The sequence below is a fragment of the Ylistrum balloti genome, unplaced genomic scaffold (genome assembly GCF_031769215.1).
Source record: "Ylistrum balloti isolate Yb309-2 unplaced genomic scaffold, AGI_CSIRO_Ybal_v1 Utg369966, whole genome shotgun sequence".
NCBI lineage: Eukaryota > Metazoa > Mollusca > Bivalvia > Pectinida > Pectinidae > Ylistrum > Ylistrum balloti.
In genome coordinates this window covers 249,943-269,117 of record NW_026782061.1, presented here as the reverse complement: position 1 = coordinate 269,117, position 19,175 = coordinate 249,943, and the positions used below count along the sequence as shown (strand labels likewise).

General features: G+C 37.0%; 1 protein-coding gene across 2 annotated transcripts in view; it reads left to right on the top strand.

Moving 5' to 3' along the window:
• LOC132547643 (uncharacterized) overlaps window positions 1-19,175 on the top strand; it is a 122,657-nt gene that overhangs the window by 81,362 nt on the left and 22,120 nt on the right. For both annotated transcript variants that reach the window (XM_060211426.1, XM_060211427.1), the window contains exons 5-6: window positions 8,268-8,501; window positions 18,129-18,299. In XM_060211426.1, coding sequence (XP_060067409.1) covers window positions 8,268-8,501; window positions 18,129-18,299 — 405 coding nt within the window. The remainder of the gene's footprint in view (window positions 1-8,267; window positions 8,502-18,128; window positions 18,300-19,175) is intronic.

Below are 19,175 nucleotides of genomic sequence, written 5' to 3'. Positions count from 1 at the left end.
TTTCGATTATATTACGGTGAATGTTCCACCCTGGAAAAATAAATATTTTCTTTTAGAGACGTGACAACGCGATGAAACAACGGCGATGATAATTATATAGGATAGGATATTGCGCCATAATAAGCGGTACAGATGGTCACACACTGCTATCTGCCATTGACAAAATCGGATTGATTAGATCTATCTAACACTGTAATGGAATAGTATTTCTATGAACTGATCAAAGAATGCAGTACCTATCTCCTGGCAATTTAACACAGTCGTGACAATGGTATAACTAAACTCGTTGACGTCACAGCGTCAAGGCCGCTTAAACGAAAAAAAACCCCTGCAAAAACCTAATTCTCATCTGATCAAAATATCAGTTTTAAATAGGTTTATGCAAAACCAGACTGGGTCCTTCTGGATGTGATCGGAAACTTTTTGTGTCGAGAGTATTTGATTTTGTTCTCTCTTTTTCAAAACATTTCGTACAAACGTGATTTGATTACATGGGTAATTAAGAGTCCGTTGCACGGATGTTATTGTATAAGAATACATTTACGATAATTATGACCCTAGGGTGTTGTTTTGAAGCTACAACAATGAATTCAAAGGAGAAGAGAGTACTGATCTGCAATATATATTAACTAGATATCTTTTATCAATGTTGGCATCAATTTATCTTCAGGAACGTTCTTACCTGGAGATACTGACCATTGGTCCTTGACCAAAACTTGTTTAGTCCTAACTAGTCTATATCAAGAATCTTTTTTCTATAATCAGTGATCGTCTGTAACGACCTGTAGGGACCTATATCTGAAGTGATATTATATAAACACTACCTGTCTAACACGACCTGTAGGGACCTGTTTCTGTGGTGATATTATATAAGCACTGCCTGTCTAACACGACCTGTAGGGACCTGTTTCTGTGGTGAAGGTCTGTCTATCACAACCTGTGGGACCTATTCCTGTTGTGAAGGTCTGTCTATCACAGCCTGTGGGACCTATTCCTGTCTATCACGACCCGTGGGATCTATTCCTGTAGTGAAGGTCTGTCTATTACAGCCTGTGGGACCTATTCCTGTAGTGAAGGCCTGTCTATCACAGCCTGTGGGACCTATTCTTGTAGTGAAGGTCTGTCTATCACAGCCTGTGGGACCTATTCCTGTAGTGAAGGTCTGTCTATCACGACCTGTGGGACCTATTCCTGTCTATCACAGCCTGTGGGACCTATTCCTGTTGTGAAGGTCTGTCTATCACAGCCTGTGGGACCTATTCCTGTCTATCACGACCCGTGGGATCTATTCCTGTAGTGAAGGTCTGTCCATCACGACCTGTGGGACCTATTCCTGTAGTGAAGGTCTATCACAACCCGTGGGACCTATTCCTGTCTATCAAAGCCTGTGGGACCTATTGCTGTAATGAAGGTCTGTCTATCACAGCCTGTGGGACCTATTCCTGTAGTGAAGGTCTGTCTATCACGACCTGTGGGACCTTATCTTGTAGTGAAGCTTGTGTTTTTCACGACCCGAGGGACCTGTGTCTGTACAGAAGGCCTATCTATCACAACCTCGTGCATCTATTCTAACTTACGGAACAACTGGTTGCTTTACATCGTAACACTGTTTCGCCTCGTTCCGAGATTCCCCGTCGGATGGGCCTTGTAAATTACGGGAGGTATAATTAGCTGTCAGTGATGTGTGGGCAGTCGTGTGTGCTCACGCACATACTTAGCACAGTTTATTAAGTTATACATGTGCACGTTAAGTGTGCTTTTCGATTATCGTTTGGATTGAGGAAGGATGTTTCATTCTACACAGTAAGTAACAGAGAGAATCCTATATATATACACACACGCATATATTACTTTGCACCGGTATATCTTTATACCACGCGAAAAGTTTATACTTGTGAATCAATTTTATTATAAATATTATATACGAGGCACATTTATCGTTACAAATAACACGTATAAAGACGGATTTTAGCAATTGCTGTGTTGATAACATGCCGCATTATCAGTTGTTTTTGTCGATGTTTGATTTTCGCTATTTTCACCATTTTCGGTATGGAGAAAATTGCACCCGCAAAATTTATATGTAAAACACATTGCATTATTTATCTATATTTATTTGATGAAACTAGATATACTGGTTCTCACACCAAAAAGTCCATGGAATTCCTATTGTCGGTTTACGTTTTGGGTTATGATACAATCTACATTTCATACTATTATCTGTGGATATTCTGTTTAAAATATACTTTTGACATATTTTGTTCATCCAATATGTCCAAACTTTCGTATTATTAAATACTTGAGCTTCGAATTTTTTTTGTGAAATTCTATATTCGCCAATACCCATTTAAAACAAATAACCTTTTAGACTATGAAGATAACTATTGTTTGCTTATGTATTCACTATGTAATAGGATTGCTTGATCTGTTCATCAATGTTGATCAATTCCTGCGCCTAAAGTACTGTTGTTTTCATGAAAATGATTATTCGCAAGAATATTTCTAACATCCTTAGGTATAAGAGGTCGTGAACCTTTTTTCACAATTAAACCACGAAAATTCGTCACTCATGAATATTAAGCAATATGATACCAATTACGACTGATGTCGCTCCTAATCGTAACTGTTTTTATGTCTTTGTCATCAACTTCAGTGAGCATTTATTTAGACGGTTGGGACCAATGCAATTGACAGCTTTAAATTATCAAGTATGTATAGTGGTACTTATCGTTCTTACTTCCATAAAGTAAAAAAAAAAGCGTTTCGTTCTAATTCAAGCAAGGCAAAAATTTTCTTGAAAATGAAAAGAGCGAGACGCAAATAAATTTACATGGAAACGTAAATACGATCTTCTAAGGCCATATTGCAGTTTACCTGAACCAGCTGCCCACTTTAATCATCCGCTAACCCAAATTTGCAATTAATGCTCCACTTCTGAAAACGTAATTAAATAGCCCAGAATGGTTTCAACAGAAATCTACAGCTAACATGAGCTGCTGGGAGAAGTGGGAGGGCGAAAGATTCGTTAAAATATTAATTTTATGATAGCGAGACCACATACTGATATAGGAAATAGTAATTGTATTTCATAGGCATTGTACTATACATCTGCGAACTATTTAGAGTGAGAGAAGATGAGAGAAAAAAAGAGAGACAGGATGTTAGCCACAAAAAATCTTAGTCTGAATCTTAATGAACCAGTTCCCCTACCATCCTTTCACGTTCCTACTTTTTAAAATCAAATAGTATTTCACCGACTTGTCAGAGTAGAAGGTGAAAAAACTGCATGCAACAGTTATACGTGATAGTCTGTTTTCCACAGATGTCCGGATTATACGGACAAAACTGGAATATTTAGATCCTGAAACCTGAAAAAAAATTATGGGTGAATTTGATAAATAGAACAGCGAGATCTTGAATAATTGATTACCATGCTCGTCAAATTTAAACGTTTAGGTTTAAATTGTTAAATGTCAACACGGAGCTATATTGTGATACTGACATTTTATTTGCGATGTGCGGCTGGATGGTGTTCCGAGTGCCGTTGTCAACGAAGTGATCTTGAATGTTTGCAGTGGAAATCAACCAAAATGAAATTCGAATCATGAAATATTGCTATGCTTTGTATCGGTGTATGCACTTCACTTTTGTGTTGTCGAAGCTGAAAACGAGTACTTGTAATCAATTTCACGATTAATTGCAAACATTGTATTGCGATGTGGGCCCGCTTACCCGCGTGCCTGGGGAATATCGTTTTTCGATATAGACCAATCTAATGTTGTGTTCGGTATCCAGTAGAATTTTTTTCCAAAGTTACAGATAGGGGTGAATTCAATCAACTGCAATGCTACGGAAGCAATGTTTTTTTCATATTGCTGTCTAGCGGGTTCAGGAATCAAACATTTATGAGATTACTCGAGTTCGACAGTTCTACTAGAATCAGGAGGAGTCGAGGTCTGCGTACGATTTATCAGTGTTACTTCTCCCTTTAATCAATGGATGCATAGGATTGTTCAATAAGTGTTATTGTTCTCGATTGATTGTCTTATCATTAAGGCTTGGAAAAGTATACACTACATTTCTTGTTTTCTTATTGGTCGTTTTTTTAGGTAGAGACAGAGAGACAGAGAGACAGAGAGAGAGAGAGAGAGAGAGAGAGAGAGAGAGAGAGAGAGAGAGAGAGAGAGAGAGAGAGAGAGAGAGAGAGAGAGAGATGACGACCAAGTCAGGGCGAAATTTCATTCAAGTATTTGATATAAACGGAAGAAGACACCGTCTTTGCAGGTTGTTCTTACATAATGATTTCCACATTGGTCGCCCCTTTACTGGTTCCCACGTCGACCGGTCGCCTCTTGATATTTCCCAAGTTAGTCCCCCATACTGTTTCCCACATTAGTTGCCTCTTACTGGTTCCCACGTTGTCGCCACTTATTGTCCCCACATTGGTCGCCTCTTACTGGTTCAAGACTTGGTTACCTCTTACTAGTTCCCGCATTGGTAATCACTTATTGTCTTCGCATTGGTCTGTAGTGTATTCTTGCTAGTATGCCTGGCGAGTTCGCTTTATCAATCCGCTTTTTACTTTGAAAAATAGCATTTATTTGATTTCAAAATAACATTTATTTGTTTGACCGAATTTACATGGTACGTGTCGTCGATGAAGCGGAACACATTCACCATTCCGCAGTGTCTGGTCATAACCGTCCTTTTTTTTTTTTAGTGGAAATAGCATGTTGTTGCGAATTTGATATACTGTTTCTCATACTGCTGATTCAGCTCATATCATTGAATTTCATGACACTGTGTGTCAGAATGTTCAAATATAGTCGACAACATAAACTAAATGGTACTTACATCATATCTATTTTCACATGTCGTAGATTTATATCAATTTTCACGGTAACTATCATCTTATTTAATGTTATCGTTTACTGTCAATTCAAATCATCTTGTACATCTTACTGGTCCATGATTAATGAGATTACATTTCTTTTCTGTGTAAAAGACAAAAATCAATGCCATATCATGTCTTCTCTGTGCATGATTTTTCCCGCCTGGTTGCTACTTAAAAGCAAAACGTGTAACGTCTGCACATCGTTAAGGGTCCGGCAATGATTAGCCTTAGGAATAAGTCGTAACTAACCACGAACAGAAATAATTAACGCACATAAACCATGGTATTCTTTGAACAATTCAGTAACTTAGCGATTCATTAGTTCATTATCTGTTAGAAAAACACGTACTGTGGCAATGCAAGCTTCGCCGATGATGAAGATGCCCCAGTGTTTAATCTAACTAGTACACATGGATAAAATTTGAGAAAACAACAGAAAAGAGTACTAATCACCGAAACGGCACTCGTATCGCCAACAACTAACAAGACAAACGCTTAAAGATAAAAAGTAATTGTTTTCAAGGGAAGTGGACCTACAAAGCATAACTCCGTTTAACACCTCTACGCAGATGCGATGTTGCCAGGTCTAGTATTTATATATGGATAACGAACCATGCCCTCGCTTTGGCAGGGAACTTTCTCTTATCACCCCTATCTGCTATTGTTTGTCAGAAAATATATTAATCTTGGTAAAGTCAGAAGTAGCTTGTGGTGCAGGCTATTGTTTGGTAGTATGTTTTCCCTGAAGCTGAGTAGTCTTACATTTATTACATACAGCGTGTAGTAAGCTTGATTATCAGTCTCCAGAACCAGCTCCTCTTGGGTCTGTTTATTGGAAAACCTTGTGTTACAACTATTTTCTAAAGAGAGAAAGACAGACAGACAGACAGACAGAGAGAGAGAGGCAGAGAGAGAGAGAGAGAGAGAGAGAGAGAGAGAGAGAGAGAGAGAGAGAGAGAGAGAGAGAGAGAGAGAGAGAGAGAGAGAGAGAGAGAGAGAGAGAGAGAGAGAGAGAGAGAGAGGGAGAGAGAGAGAGAGAGAGAGAGAGAGAGAGAGAGAGAGAGAGAGAGAGAGAGAGAGAGAGAGAGAGAGAGAGAGAGAGAGAGACAGAGAGAGAGAGAGAGAGAGAGAGAGAGAGAGAGAGAGAGAGAGAGAGAGGGAGGGAGGGAGGGAGGGAGTGAGAGAGAGACAGAGAGACAGAGAGAGAGAGAGAGAGAAATAGAGAGAGAGAAACAGAGAAACAGAGAAATCGTTTAAACGTGTACTGTTAAGTAAATCTAAACAATTTCGACATATTGATTTGAAAATGTAAAACAGATATGTAATGAAAACAATTATTAGTATTACATTTTTGTGACATGGCATTCTAAAAAGATTACTACTCGTTAAAGTGATACCATTGTGCAGATGTCATGAAGCCACAATATCTGGTGCTGATTTTGTCGTTATATAGAAGTTTACATTACATCAACGGGAAAATATCTGAGGATGGATAGTAATTAACGGAAAGCTAACGAGCATTTCGTGAGTTTTATTTACACTAACCATATCATAACTACACTCAACTGATCCAATCATATTTCACCATTGATGCCGGTTCACTCGGTACTCTTTGACGTTGTAGCAAGAGATCCGAGTTGTTCCAAGTATAAAGAATCGCCTCTCAAACAGTAAAGCTCTTCAGTTTTCCTTTAATTATGGGTCGAAAATGAACTTCATGTGCATGGTTTGCACCCCAGAACCCGTCTTATCTTAAGAAGTGTGATGTTGATATTATATTTATGGGTTAGACAATGATCTTTTATCTTCCAACACGAAGATTAAAAGTATAAAGGCGTGTAACAATATTTCTTGGGAGGAGGTTGTGTAGTTTACGTATAAATCTAAACTAAAGAGAAATTAACAAGTCCCAGACAAGTCAACGGCATTCGATTAAATACTGTTAGAAATGTTCGCAATAAATTGTTTTGTGGTGAATACTTTTGCAATGCTGGACAATTGGTAACATTACATTGATCGATATCAATATTGACCAATCAAATACACCTCTTGAAAAGTGAAACTTCCTTGTTCCTGTTTCGGTAATACTAAAATCAATGGCGACAGATTTAACATGAATGGAAGTACTACACGAAAAAATAACCTGTTTTCTCGGAGTTTCTTGAACTGGATATTAGGTATTGTAAATTTTATATGCAACTAAAAGATATATTGCTTAAAAGTGAATTTAAAAAACGCACCAAAGGCGTTTTCACGAGATTCTAATCTTGTTTGACCTGAATGCAGTGAAACTAATTGATAATTTTAAATTAAGTGTATGGACAAGTTTATGAATCGTTTATGAAAGAGTTGGGCCTCTAAACTAGTAAACATTAAAATTGTACACTTTTGTCATTTGTATCACATTAACCTGGCTCAACTGTGATAGAAGTTATTATGTAGAAACTCCCGAAAAAGAGCCAAATGAATGGTCGTGAATCGATTCCGGGTGTGATGGGCTGTGTATCTCATAATGGTTGTCAGCTAAGGAGCTGAAATCATTCTCATTCCCTTGGATCTCCCGAAGGAATTCCGGCGAAAAATATCCACGGTTACAGAGTAAACATGCCATAATCTTCAAAGTCACATCGTTCGCTAACTGATAAAACCGTTAATGAAATACCAGTGTATGGTGAGCGGATCTCGGCGTTCACCGACTTCAGTTTCTGTGACGCGTTTTATGTATTTTTAAAACTTTTTTTTCTTTCTCTTTTTGTCTTATCTCGTTTCTATTTTATTAAGAGATTGTGGCAAGTGTTTCTAATTTTAGATAAAGAAAATCAATATTAGCTTTTTTCCTTGGCACACTAGTGTCAATTACATATTTTCTCTTGTTCTGATTTTATGTATGTGAATCGTGTTAATACTTTATGAATATTTTGATTTACATTTATATTAACTATAATTATAATGTTGTACTGTATGTGTTCATATAACAATACACCTACCTCGCCAAACATCCATTATTATGGAATTTGTGTATATGGTTGATCACCAGTTGCAGTGTAGACTAACTATCATTCGCGAGATAAATATGAGTTCTCAAGAATCACGATTTCGAAGTACAGTAACTTAAATGATAATTTATAGTATGTATTACTTCCCTGCGTTCAGGTTTAGAGTGCTTTGTAGTGTTATTGTCCATATCGAGGCACCGTAAATGTTGGCTATTGAAGAATCTTACTCCAATTCAGAGAGAGGTTGAGATTAACTTTGAACACCCCACTAACATGTCATGCCAATTTACCTCCCGGTTGAATATAATTATTTTCTCTGAAACTGGTCCGGTAAAACGATGAGCGAGATGTTAAAATGTCTTTCTCTTTTTTCACAGATCCTTAGTAATCTACTGGACATTGTAAAAGAGAGGGCAGACGATGCAGAGGCAGAGTTAGAAAAACTTATTGAGAACCAAAGCGTGTCTGCAACCTCAAGTGAAAACAGTGCCCGGACCGTCAGTACCCTTAGCAACGTCAGTTCCGGGAGTGACGAAGTATTCGACGGGTCCGGTTCAGTACCAGGATCTCCGGATACTGGCGGTCGCCACCTTATACAGAAAAACTGGGAGGTACGTTGTCAGATTTTAGTCCATGGCCTTGTTTTATAGATGCCTTGCAGTTTAAAAAATCCCTTTCGGTCTGACGAAAATCAGATTGATTTGAGTTATAGATACACAGTAAATAAGTCTGAAAACTTTTATCAAAATCTGCATTTTATAACTGGTTTACATTCATGAAAGGACTTAAAAATATTTGATCTGATTTTTAATGAGACCGTTCACCTCATATTTTATTTTAGTTCAAACGTTGCATTCCTCCTTAATGTCTGTTTTCCCATTTTTGTTTTTGATTTTTTGTTGTTGTTGTTGTTATTGTTTATATCTTATTGCACCAGACTGTCCTTTTCTTATTTTTTACAGACAGGATTCAAGGTAATGATGATTTGAGAATAAGTTACAGACTCGAAAATTTTTTTGATATGTTGTGATCTTTATTTCAAGCTTTAAAAAATCACCAAAAATATTTTCCTTTCATTTGGCAAAAGTACGACTTGCTGCATGAAAATTCCAAAGTCGCAATTTTTGACACAGCTCCGAATGAAAGAGTGTGTTGTAGTTAGTTTTGACACAGCTCCGAGTGAAAAAATGTGTTGTAGTTAGTTTTGACACAGCTCCGAGTGAAAGAATGTGTTGTAGTTAGATTTGAAGTTCAATACATAAAACTATTAACAACAGTTTAATGGTTTCTGCCCTAGTGGAAAAATTACATTTTCTTAAATATATAATTCCCATAATGGCGAAATGCAAATGGCAGCCAATTCTAGTGTAAACTTTGAGGCGGGGCCTTATTGCAGTAGCTAGTAACTGGGATATATCTCACTCAGAATTATTTGAAGTCTTGTCATCTGCCATCCAGAACAGCAGAGGTAGAGTGTATTTCCCAGAAAGTCAACCAAATATGTACAAGGCGACACGAGCTCTTTAAACTTCCTGAGAAATACAATCCGCCACAGGTTAGGATAGAAAAATCCACAACCGTTAGAGTGTTTTGGTCACGTGCATATTGTACATATGTATTTTCTAACATACCTATGATGGCTCAATGTCACTGATGACTTCCGTTTTTCCCTGTGCCTTACTTCCTGTATTTCATTTGTCAACTATCACAGGAAATCAACAGTATTTCTTTAGATATGACAAGCATCACTCTAATGCGATTGCCGTTCAGACTTCCGGTTCCGGCTAAACAGATCTGACAGCATGAATTATGCTATATATTAACCAAAGAAGATATCAGGAGGTTATTGGTTTTATGCCTAATTAACATTGTTTTCTTGAATGTGTCAAATTAAATTTCATTCCAAAACCGAAAAAACCAACAAAAAAAAAAAAAAAAAAAAAAAAAAAAAAACAAAAAAAAAAAAAAAAAAAAAAAAAAAAAAAAAAAAAAAAAAAAAACAAAAAAAAAAAAAAAAAAAAAAACTAACAAAACAAGGAAACAAAACATAAAAGCAAAAACAAAAATAAAACTAAAAAAAAGAACGAAAAAGTCAAACAAACAAACAATAAAAGAAAAACTATAAAAAGAAAACAATAATGATATTAAAAGCTCCTGTTCAAAAACATGATTAAATATGCGACTTTTAGGAAAATGAAAAAAAAAATTCATAAGATATGAGACTTTTCCAATAATCACGCTGTCACTTAAGACACAGAAAATCAATGTACCGGAATGCTGTTAATAAACATTTTAGTAAATACAGACACATGCTCATTTAGAAATGTGACAAATTGTAGGAAATTTAATCAATTTGGGTTGCTTCATATTTTTTTTTACATCATACCAAATAACATAGAAAATCTGAGAGTTGGATTTAAGGTTCTGTAATCCTCTTTTATCACTTTTTTCAAATGATCTTTGTCTTGTAATTAATCGTACGATATCGTAAGGAGATATACATAATACTTATACAAAAGCACCTTAGATCGTGATAACAATCCAAGCTCTTTAGTTGATAAATAAAGAGGAGACAGTGTATATTTTGTCGGACTCAGGAACTAGAAAAATATCATTATTCAAAATGTTTTGGAAACAAATCAGTTATTTGAGTATCTTAATGAAGTTAAACCACGTGATCAAGATTATTAGATTATTGGTCGAAGTCACTACTTAGACACTTCTGTCCCAGAGTCACCCATGTGATATGTTGTTATGGTAGCTTTAAGGCGAGAAAAGTCATTTGAAATTTTGATGGAGATCTAATATGGTCTTGACCTTATAAATGTGTCCTGTAGTCAAATGACTTATCATTTGACTTCAGTTAAATTGTGGTCTTGGCCAGTTGTCAGACCACTTCTGATTTTATTCTGGTCAATTTTGCTTCTTAATGTTATAGCAAAATATTAACCTGTAAACTATTCAAAAATTGACTTTCACTTTTGTCCTGTTGACCTTCACCTGTAGTCAGAAGACATTTTCATTATCGATTGATTCCGGTGAGCTTTGCTTTATATATAAATGCTATAACAAAATATCTGCCAATAACATAACTAAAATGTTCAACAATTTTACCTTGACATTTGACCTGTTGACCCTGACAACTTCTTATTTGATATTTGCATGTAATTTATGTTAATTTCCCGTTTGATTTCAGTCAGTTATTTAGCAGTAACACATTTATTTATGACAATGCTCACGGTATGTCCCATTCTATTTTTAGAATTTAATTATTTTCCATCTTCTCTCGTTAAGCAGACACAACATCAGCAACAAGTGTTTGAAGTCCAGTCAATGCAAACATTTCAGTTCTTACTCATTATCATAATATTCTTTCAGATAGACTTCTGCATGCATAACCTATATGTATATGACAGTGAAATGGCTGCCGGCTGGCGCACGGTATTTCTTTCAACTGTTTGTCCGAGATATACATTAGAGAGAGAAAAGGTTATATATCATTAACGTAATTGCAACATATTTGATGACTTTCCATTGCTACAACATTTTCGCCGAAGATTCTAGCTGACAATTATTCCCCTCCGGAGATATTCAGATTTGCAATGATGTATCTATATCAGGGGGAATCATCTGTACCGTTAACTCGTTAGCGAATTCATACAAACATCGTACATAGGATAGGTGATTGCTGTGTTCTCTGGCTTGTCTACTTCTCACCTGCTCAAAGATTTACAGCTTTCAGCCAACTGTTTGAACAGGTCACTTACAGTTCGCTGGAAATACATGTATAAATACAGCTGCGCGTTCGCGTTAGGGCCAAAGATTGAGGATGGGTTCGATCCTCAGTGGGCAGGATGGTATTTCACAGGAAACTGGTATCAAAGATAGTTCTGCTCTGTTGTTGCTGTGGTGTGTTTGGGCAAGACACGACATGAAACTGATCAAGGGAAATGTGAGTTTCTAGATTAATTAAAGAGGTGCTGTTCTCTTTGCCTTGGAGAAATTGTGCAGTGTAAATATTGGGAAGGTTGGGGGTATGAATACCAGGAAAACGGCGAAAAGGCGAAATGCGAAAGTCGTCCCTCCATGGTCACAGCGGTTGATATGACGTTAAAACAATCGTTGCGGTCGTGATATTGTTTCCTCGCCTTCTGTTGTCGTTTTCTCAATCTACCTATAGTTCAGCATAAACCCTCCCCCCCAAACCTCCACCCATCCACACACCCCACCACCACAAAACACACACCACCACACACACACACCCATCCACCCTCACTCACCCTCACACACACACAACAGACTCTCGTGAGTACATTGGTAAAGTCAGAATAAATAAACAATATTTCAAGCTTCCTTTCCATTTTCTTTCCTGTTCCTTTCTCCCCATCGAGGTCCATAAATTATATTTACAACGTTGTATATCTCTGGGCAAACATTAAGGAAGTCAGCAGGTTGATTAAACATGTTTCTTGCCTGGAGATATAATGTAAATATGGACAGGTTGGTTAAATTCCATAACATTCCCGAAGTTAATCAAACTCGGTTGTACATTCTAACTCCCACAGTATAAACATATACACTGTTTAAAACAACACGTGCCTACCTTAAAAGGAACCCTCCTGTGAAATCTATTTCATCGTTTAAACGCACAGCATCCACTTAATACTGGGAGAACCTGTGTGATAAACCAGATATTGGAAAGAAATCAGGTCAAAACATATTTTTGGAAAAATTTATCACCTGACCTGTTTTGCTGCCTGTACTTGACTGTTTAAAAAGCGATAACCTCACTGACGATTCTCTCTAAAATATGCGTGCTCGCATTTATCAGGGTTTTAAAGAATAGACGTAAGTAATAGTCTTACAGCTGTATAGTTCACAATTCGTCTCTTAGATTGTCGAGTGTTTGTTTAATTCTTTCAATATCTGTAACTATTTATAAAGACACAGTGAGAATGAGGTAGTGTGTCTAGAAGTCATGAGTCGTTGAGAATGAGGTAATTCAAATGCGTTTCGACATTGTTATTGCTTGTAAGACACTTAGAATAAGTAATATTCTGATAAAGCGTACAAGAAACATTTATGCTTTATCATTGTACGTATTAAGGTTATGTAACTCTGTATCGCAATGCTTACGTTTCCTCGACGTTTGTTTAACACTAACACGAATATATATACAGAAAGAAAAAAAAGCAAACGTGTGCTGGTTTTACTGACAGTAAGTTTATTAAAAGATCTGTGCTCTGCATTAAAGTCTGGTGCAATTTTGATGACAACTTCACCTGGTAGATGTTTTGTTGGAAAAAATCACAGCTACAACATAGAAGTTATTTGAAAGAACTTTAAGAAACAAAGCAGGTGGTTTCTTACCCAAAGAACACATTTTTTTCTTTAAGGAATAAAGTACAGTATTTTAGTAAAGTACGGTAAAGTACAACGTAATTACGACACATATATAATGCATATGTCTGTTATTACGTTAAAGCTGCTTGGATTTAGGTAAACTTGATTGAAATATTAACAATTGATTATGTTTCACATGATACTGGTGGTTCTAGCGTGGAAAGCACGTATTCACTGTGAACAAAGATACATCTCATTTAGACCCATTGAGAATAGGGTGATTAATAATGCATTCCCCTACCAACCACTGAGAATGAGGTAATTTAGCTATTATTCATTTTCTGTTGTACGTCTGGTCATATAGAATTTAAATAAAACAGTAGACACTAAACACAACACACACAGTATGAAGAGCTTGGTATCATGTCATCGATACTTGAAAGTTACTGAAATTAGGGCATAATTAGGTCTGAAGGTCACAAAACGATGTAACATATTACAGAAAATCTCAGTGCATGAATTGTCGTTACTAGTACACTTTAGGCCAGGAAAACTTCACTAACTCCCAATAGTATTGAAATGAAGTTACTGAAAACGGGAAAAGTCAACTAGAAAAGAATTGTCATTGAGAATGAGGTAAATCAAACGCGTGTATTATAGAGAATGAGGTAAACAAGTGTTAAGAATGGTCACGTGATTACTACTGATAATGATGTTGTCAAAGATCATGAATGTTGGGAGAAGATGAAATAAATTTCAATGTCACGAATGGTCACTGAGACTAAGGTAGACCAAATATCACGAATGGTCACTGAGACTAAGGTTTAACAAACATCACGAATGGTCACTGAGACTAAGGTTTAACAAACATCTCGAATGGTCACTGAGACTAAGGTAGACCAAACATCAAGAATGGTCACTAAGACTAAGGTAGACCAAACATCACGAATGGTCACTTAGACTAAGGTAGACCAAACACCATAAATGGTCAATGAGACTAAGGTAGACCAAATATCACGAATGGTCACTGAGACTAAGGTAGACCAAATATCACGAATGGTCACTGAGACTAAGGTAGACCAAACACCACGAATGGTCACTGAGACTAAGGTAGACCAAATATCACGAATGGTCACTGAGACTAAGGTTTAACAAATATCACGAATGGTCACTGAGACTAAGGTTTAACAAACATCACGAATGGTCACTGAGACTAAGGTAGACCAAATATCACGAATGGTCACTGAGACTAAGGTAGACCAAATATCACGAATGGTCACTGAGACTAAGGTAGACCAAACATCACGAATGGTCACTGAGACTAAGGTAGACCAAACATCACGAATGGTCACTGAGACTAAGGTAGACCAAACATTACGAATGGTCACTGAGACTAAGGTAGACCAAACATTACGAATGGTCACTGAGACTAAGGTAGACCAAACATCACGAATGGTCACTGAGACTAAGGTAGACCAAACATCACGAATGGTCACTGAGACTAAGGTAGACCAAATATCACGAATGGTCACTGAGACTAAGGTAGACCAAATATCACGAATGGTCACTGAGACTAAGGTAGACCAAACATCACGAATGGTCACTGAGACTAAGGTAGACCAAACATTACGAATGGTCACTGAGACTAAGGTAGACCAAATATCACGAATGGTCACTGAGACTAAGGTAGACCAAACATCACGAATGGTCACTGAGACTAAGGTAGACCAAACATCACGAATGGTCACTGAGACTAACGTAGACCAAATATCACGAATGGTCACTGAGACTAAGGTAGACCAAATATCACGAATGGTCACTGAGACTAAGGTATACCAAACATCACGAATGGTCACTGATACTTAGGTATACCAAACATCACGAATGGTCACTGAGACTAAGGTAGACCAAATATCACGAATGGTCACTAATATCACGAATGGTCACTGAGACTAAGGTAGACCAAACATCACGAATGGTCACTGAGACTAAGGTAGACCAAACACCATAAATGGTCAATGAGACTAAGGTAGACCAAATATCACGAATGGTCACTGAGACTAAGGTAGACCAAATATCACGAATGGTCACTGAGACTAAGGTAGACCAAACACCACGAATGGTCACTGAGACTAAGGTAGACCAAACATCACGAATGGTCACTGAGACTAAGGTAGACCAAACACCACGAATGGTCACTGAGACTAAGGTAGACCAAACATCACGAATGGTCACTGAGACTAAGGTAGACCAAATATCACGAATGGTCACGAATGGTCACTGAGACTAAGGTAGACCAAACATCACGAATGGTCACTGAGACTAAGGTAGACCAAATATCACGAATGGTCACTGAGACTAAGGTAGACCAAACATCACGAATGGTCACTGAGACTAAGGTAGACCAAATATCACGAATGGTCACTGAGACTAAGGTAGACCAAACATCACGAATGGTCACTGAGACTAAGGTAGACCAAATATCACGAATGGTCACTGAGACTAAGGTAGACCAAATATCACGAATGGTCACTGAGACTAAGGTAGACCAAACATCACGAATGGTCACTGAGACTAAGGTAGACCAAACATCACGAATGGTCACTGAGACTAAGGTAGACCAAATATCACGAATGGTCACTGAGACTAAGGTAGACCAAACATCACGAATGGTCACTGAGACTAAGGTAGACCAAATATCACGAATGGTCACTGAGACTAAGGTAGACCAAACATCACGAATGGTCACTGAAACTAAGGTTTAACAAAAATCACGAATGGTCACTGAGACTAAGTCTTTTCTTTAAGTCATGACATACCAATAAAAGTGAAAACATACACCCATTGCTTCCTGCTTGTTTCTAGGTATAGAGTGAAATCTCAAGGACTGGTTAGAATGCAACTGGGTGATATGTCATGCTACCTCGTCCATTTTGCGACATTTCATTGTGATAAAACTATAAAACCGCTACTCTATCAGTGGCCCCATAATCCCTGGACATCGCCACAAAAACACTCAAAAATAGATATGATGATCTTGATGACGGTTTTCTTTTTCATTTAATTTATCGAACAGTCATTGCCAAATGAATTTGGATGCATGATTGATCATCATTATCGATTATTACTAATAACAATACATTAATCAGTATTGAGTCACGATGCTGCTTCGGATTAGCGGATATTCAATGCAACATTCGGCTTTCATAGTGAAGTAAATGTCTTAAATCTAGAACGACGTATTATGTCTCCAATTTAGAGTTCAGTCTTCAGCTTTCTAATACTCGTTCCGTATCCGCCACTGGAAATGTATCGCTAATCTTTACATGCCTAGCATTGACGGAAATCAAGTGCCATTATTAACGGGACCGCCTGTTCTGATATGGAGGCAGGAATTATTACAATGGAGCATCATTACAGAAGATTAAGCACGCGGATCATGGTAGCACATTAATCTGACATTTATGAAAACGAGCCATCATCAATCACCATTGAGATGGGAGTGATACCGAATACGAATTTTAGGTCGTTATGAGAGAGAGTATTGAGAATTAATATTTCTGGTGGTTTTGAAATATAGATTTCTTTGTCATGAAAATTTTAAACCCCCAACTATCAGAATATAGACGTCAAGGCTATTTGGAAGCAAAATCTGTTCATCTATGGTCCCGGATGACACATTAAGCTAAAAGTCATATTTTTTTCGATGATACAACTAGCGTAGCCTATCGCAGATAATCTTATAAAAAACCAAGAAACCAAGAAAACACCGACGTGTTTAAAGAATATTATTTCAAACTCGAACTCGATGGAATCATGACAATATAAGAACAAAGGAAGGATATACATGAAGACTCCTAAAAAAGTAACGATATTTTGTTCGTTTATGACTAGCTGTGAATACACGGCAATACGATAGAATTATAAAACGAAGCCGTAGTTTCGTACAAAAATTAATAAATAGATAAATAAATAGATAAACCATTATCTCATATCTCTGAACCATTAACTCCTATAATAGGCTCGTGCAGTGGTGTCATGTACTCTTTTAAAGATAGAAACCTCTAATGTATATTCCTAGTTTGTATATAATTTATATATATTTTTAAGGTTAAAAACAAGAAAATACCAATATATCCACATTTTCATAATCCAAACTCAAATTTATGAAAACTAGGGGAAAACAGACAGAAGAAAAATAGACACGGAGACTCATGAAAAAGTACAAGGAGAATAAGACGAAATGTTCCGGAAGAGTAAGCGATTTCTGCTTCAAGCTATACAAGAAATGACGAGCATCAAACACGTTCAGCTTTATACTGCACAAAGAAAAAGAACATTTCTCAATGGCATCACTATGACTACCGTGAAACTTCTATATATTCTTTATCAACCTACACATGAAGGTTTCCGTGTGGTTAATTAGTATGGCGATTTCAGAGTGCCTTTAACATATTGCTAACTTTGCTGCATTCTTATTGGATAAATGAGATTTACAGTTATCATTGTTGAGCGTTATAACAAGGCTTTTGCAATCGATACTTAAAAACTGTATGAAAGTGATGATGTTTGATCCTTACAAAATGACACTGGAAGCCATGTTGTCGTTCTGTTTGGCTTCTTAACTTCGGGTTCACGGAGATTTCGCTATTTATAGATTTGTGATATCTTGAAATATTGTGAAAGAGCTTCATAATTACGTTATTTATATTATACCGTATTTCAAAAATACATTACAGCCTTTCCTCGATACGATTTTATTTCACATACCCAAAAGAAAGCTGTCACTTGTTCGTTTTCATTATATATCTTTAGAATCTATTTTAAGATTCTGAAACTCAATATATCATTCACCAATCATCCTTTGACTAGTATGCTTTTTATCTGTTCCCTAGAACCAGTTCAAAAAGAGGATAAGCTGTTTGGAGCGACTCCTTGCCGAAGAAAGGAAGAAAGTGGCGACAACTGAGAAAAAATTGGCGCTTGTCTCGACAGAAACCTTGTCGTCCGCCATGTCTGATGACGCAAAACTGCATGAAAGGGAGAAAGAACTCCTCCAATCTGAGGTAGGTTATGTAATAGATGGGAAGGTCAGAGCCAGCGGTATAAATCATCACAGTGACGTCATTACTTATTTTGATGTTAAGGGCGATGGTATCAGGAATTTGATCACGCCCAATGGTGTGCTGTATTTTCCAATCTATCTAAAAAAAACCACTAATATATTTACATTTATTATACAACTGTCGTCTGTTAGATCTCAAGACGGATTCTTCATCATTCCGAGTGAACAAACAGTGCAACAGCAGGGACCTTTATAACAATATATCTAGATTTTATGGTATCAGAAATAAAACACACATTTAATATGACGATATTCCCGTCAATTTTTTACTTGCTGCTTTCGAGAAAAGCCGAACAGCCTGTCTACCCCAAGGGTTTTCACCTTGGTCAATCATTGGTTGTTGTCGTTGTGTCCTAATCTTAGAAATGGTCTTGATGAAACGTCCAGCTGCGTTTTAAACACGCTGTTGGGTCATTCCATAATTAGCACACTTACAGCCATTAGACAACTCCATGGTGTAATGACTTAAGGATTATGTTAACAAAATAATGAATGAAACCGAAAACTTCCATTGACAAAGCAAACTACTAGATAGACAAAATAGTTTGCAGGAGGATGGTTTGACAAAAGACACAAGTGAATAACACATTTCAATACATAATTGTACACAAAAATCACGCAAGGTTTTGGATTGATTTTCTTTTAATTCATTCTTTACTCGACATAAACAACAGAGCAGTCGTGTCTGTGAAATGGCTCCACATATTGCTTAAAGTGTATAGTTACGTTGTATGTTGATGAATAGAACACAACGCTTAAAGGACAACGTACATATGTACCTCGAACCAAAAATCAATCCCGTTGTTTACACATGTCA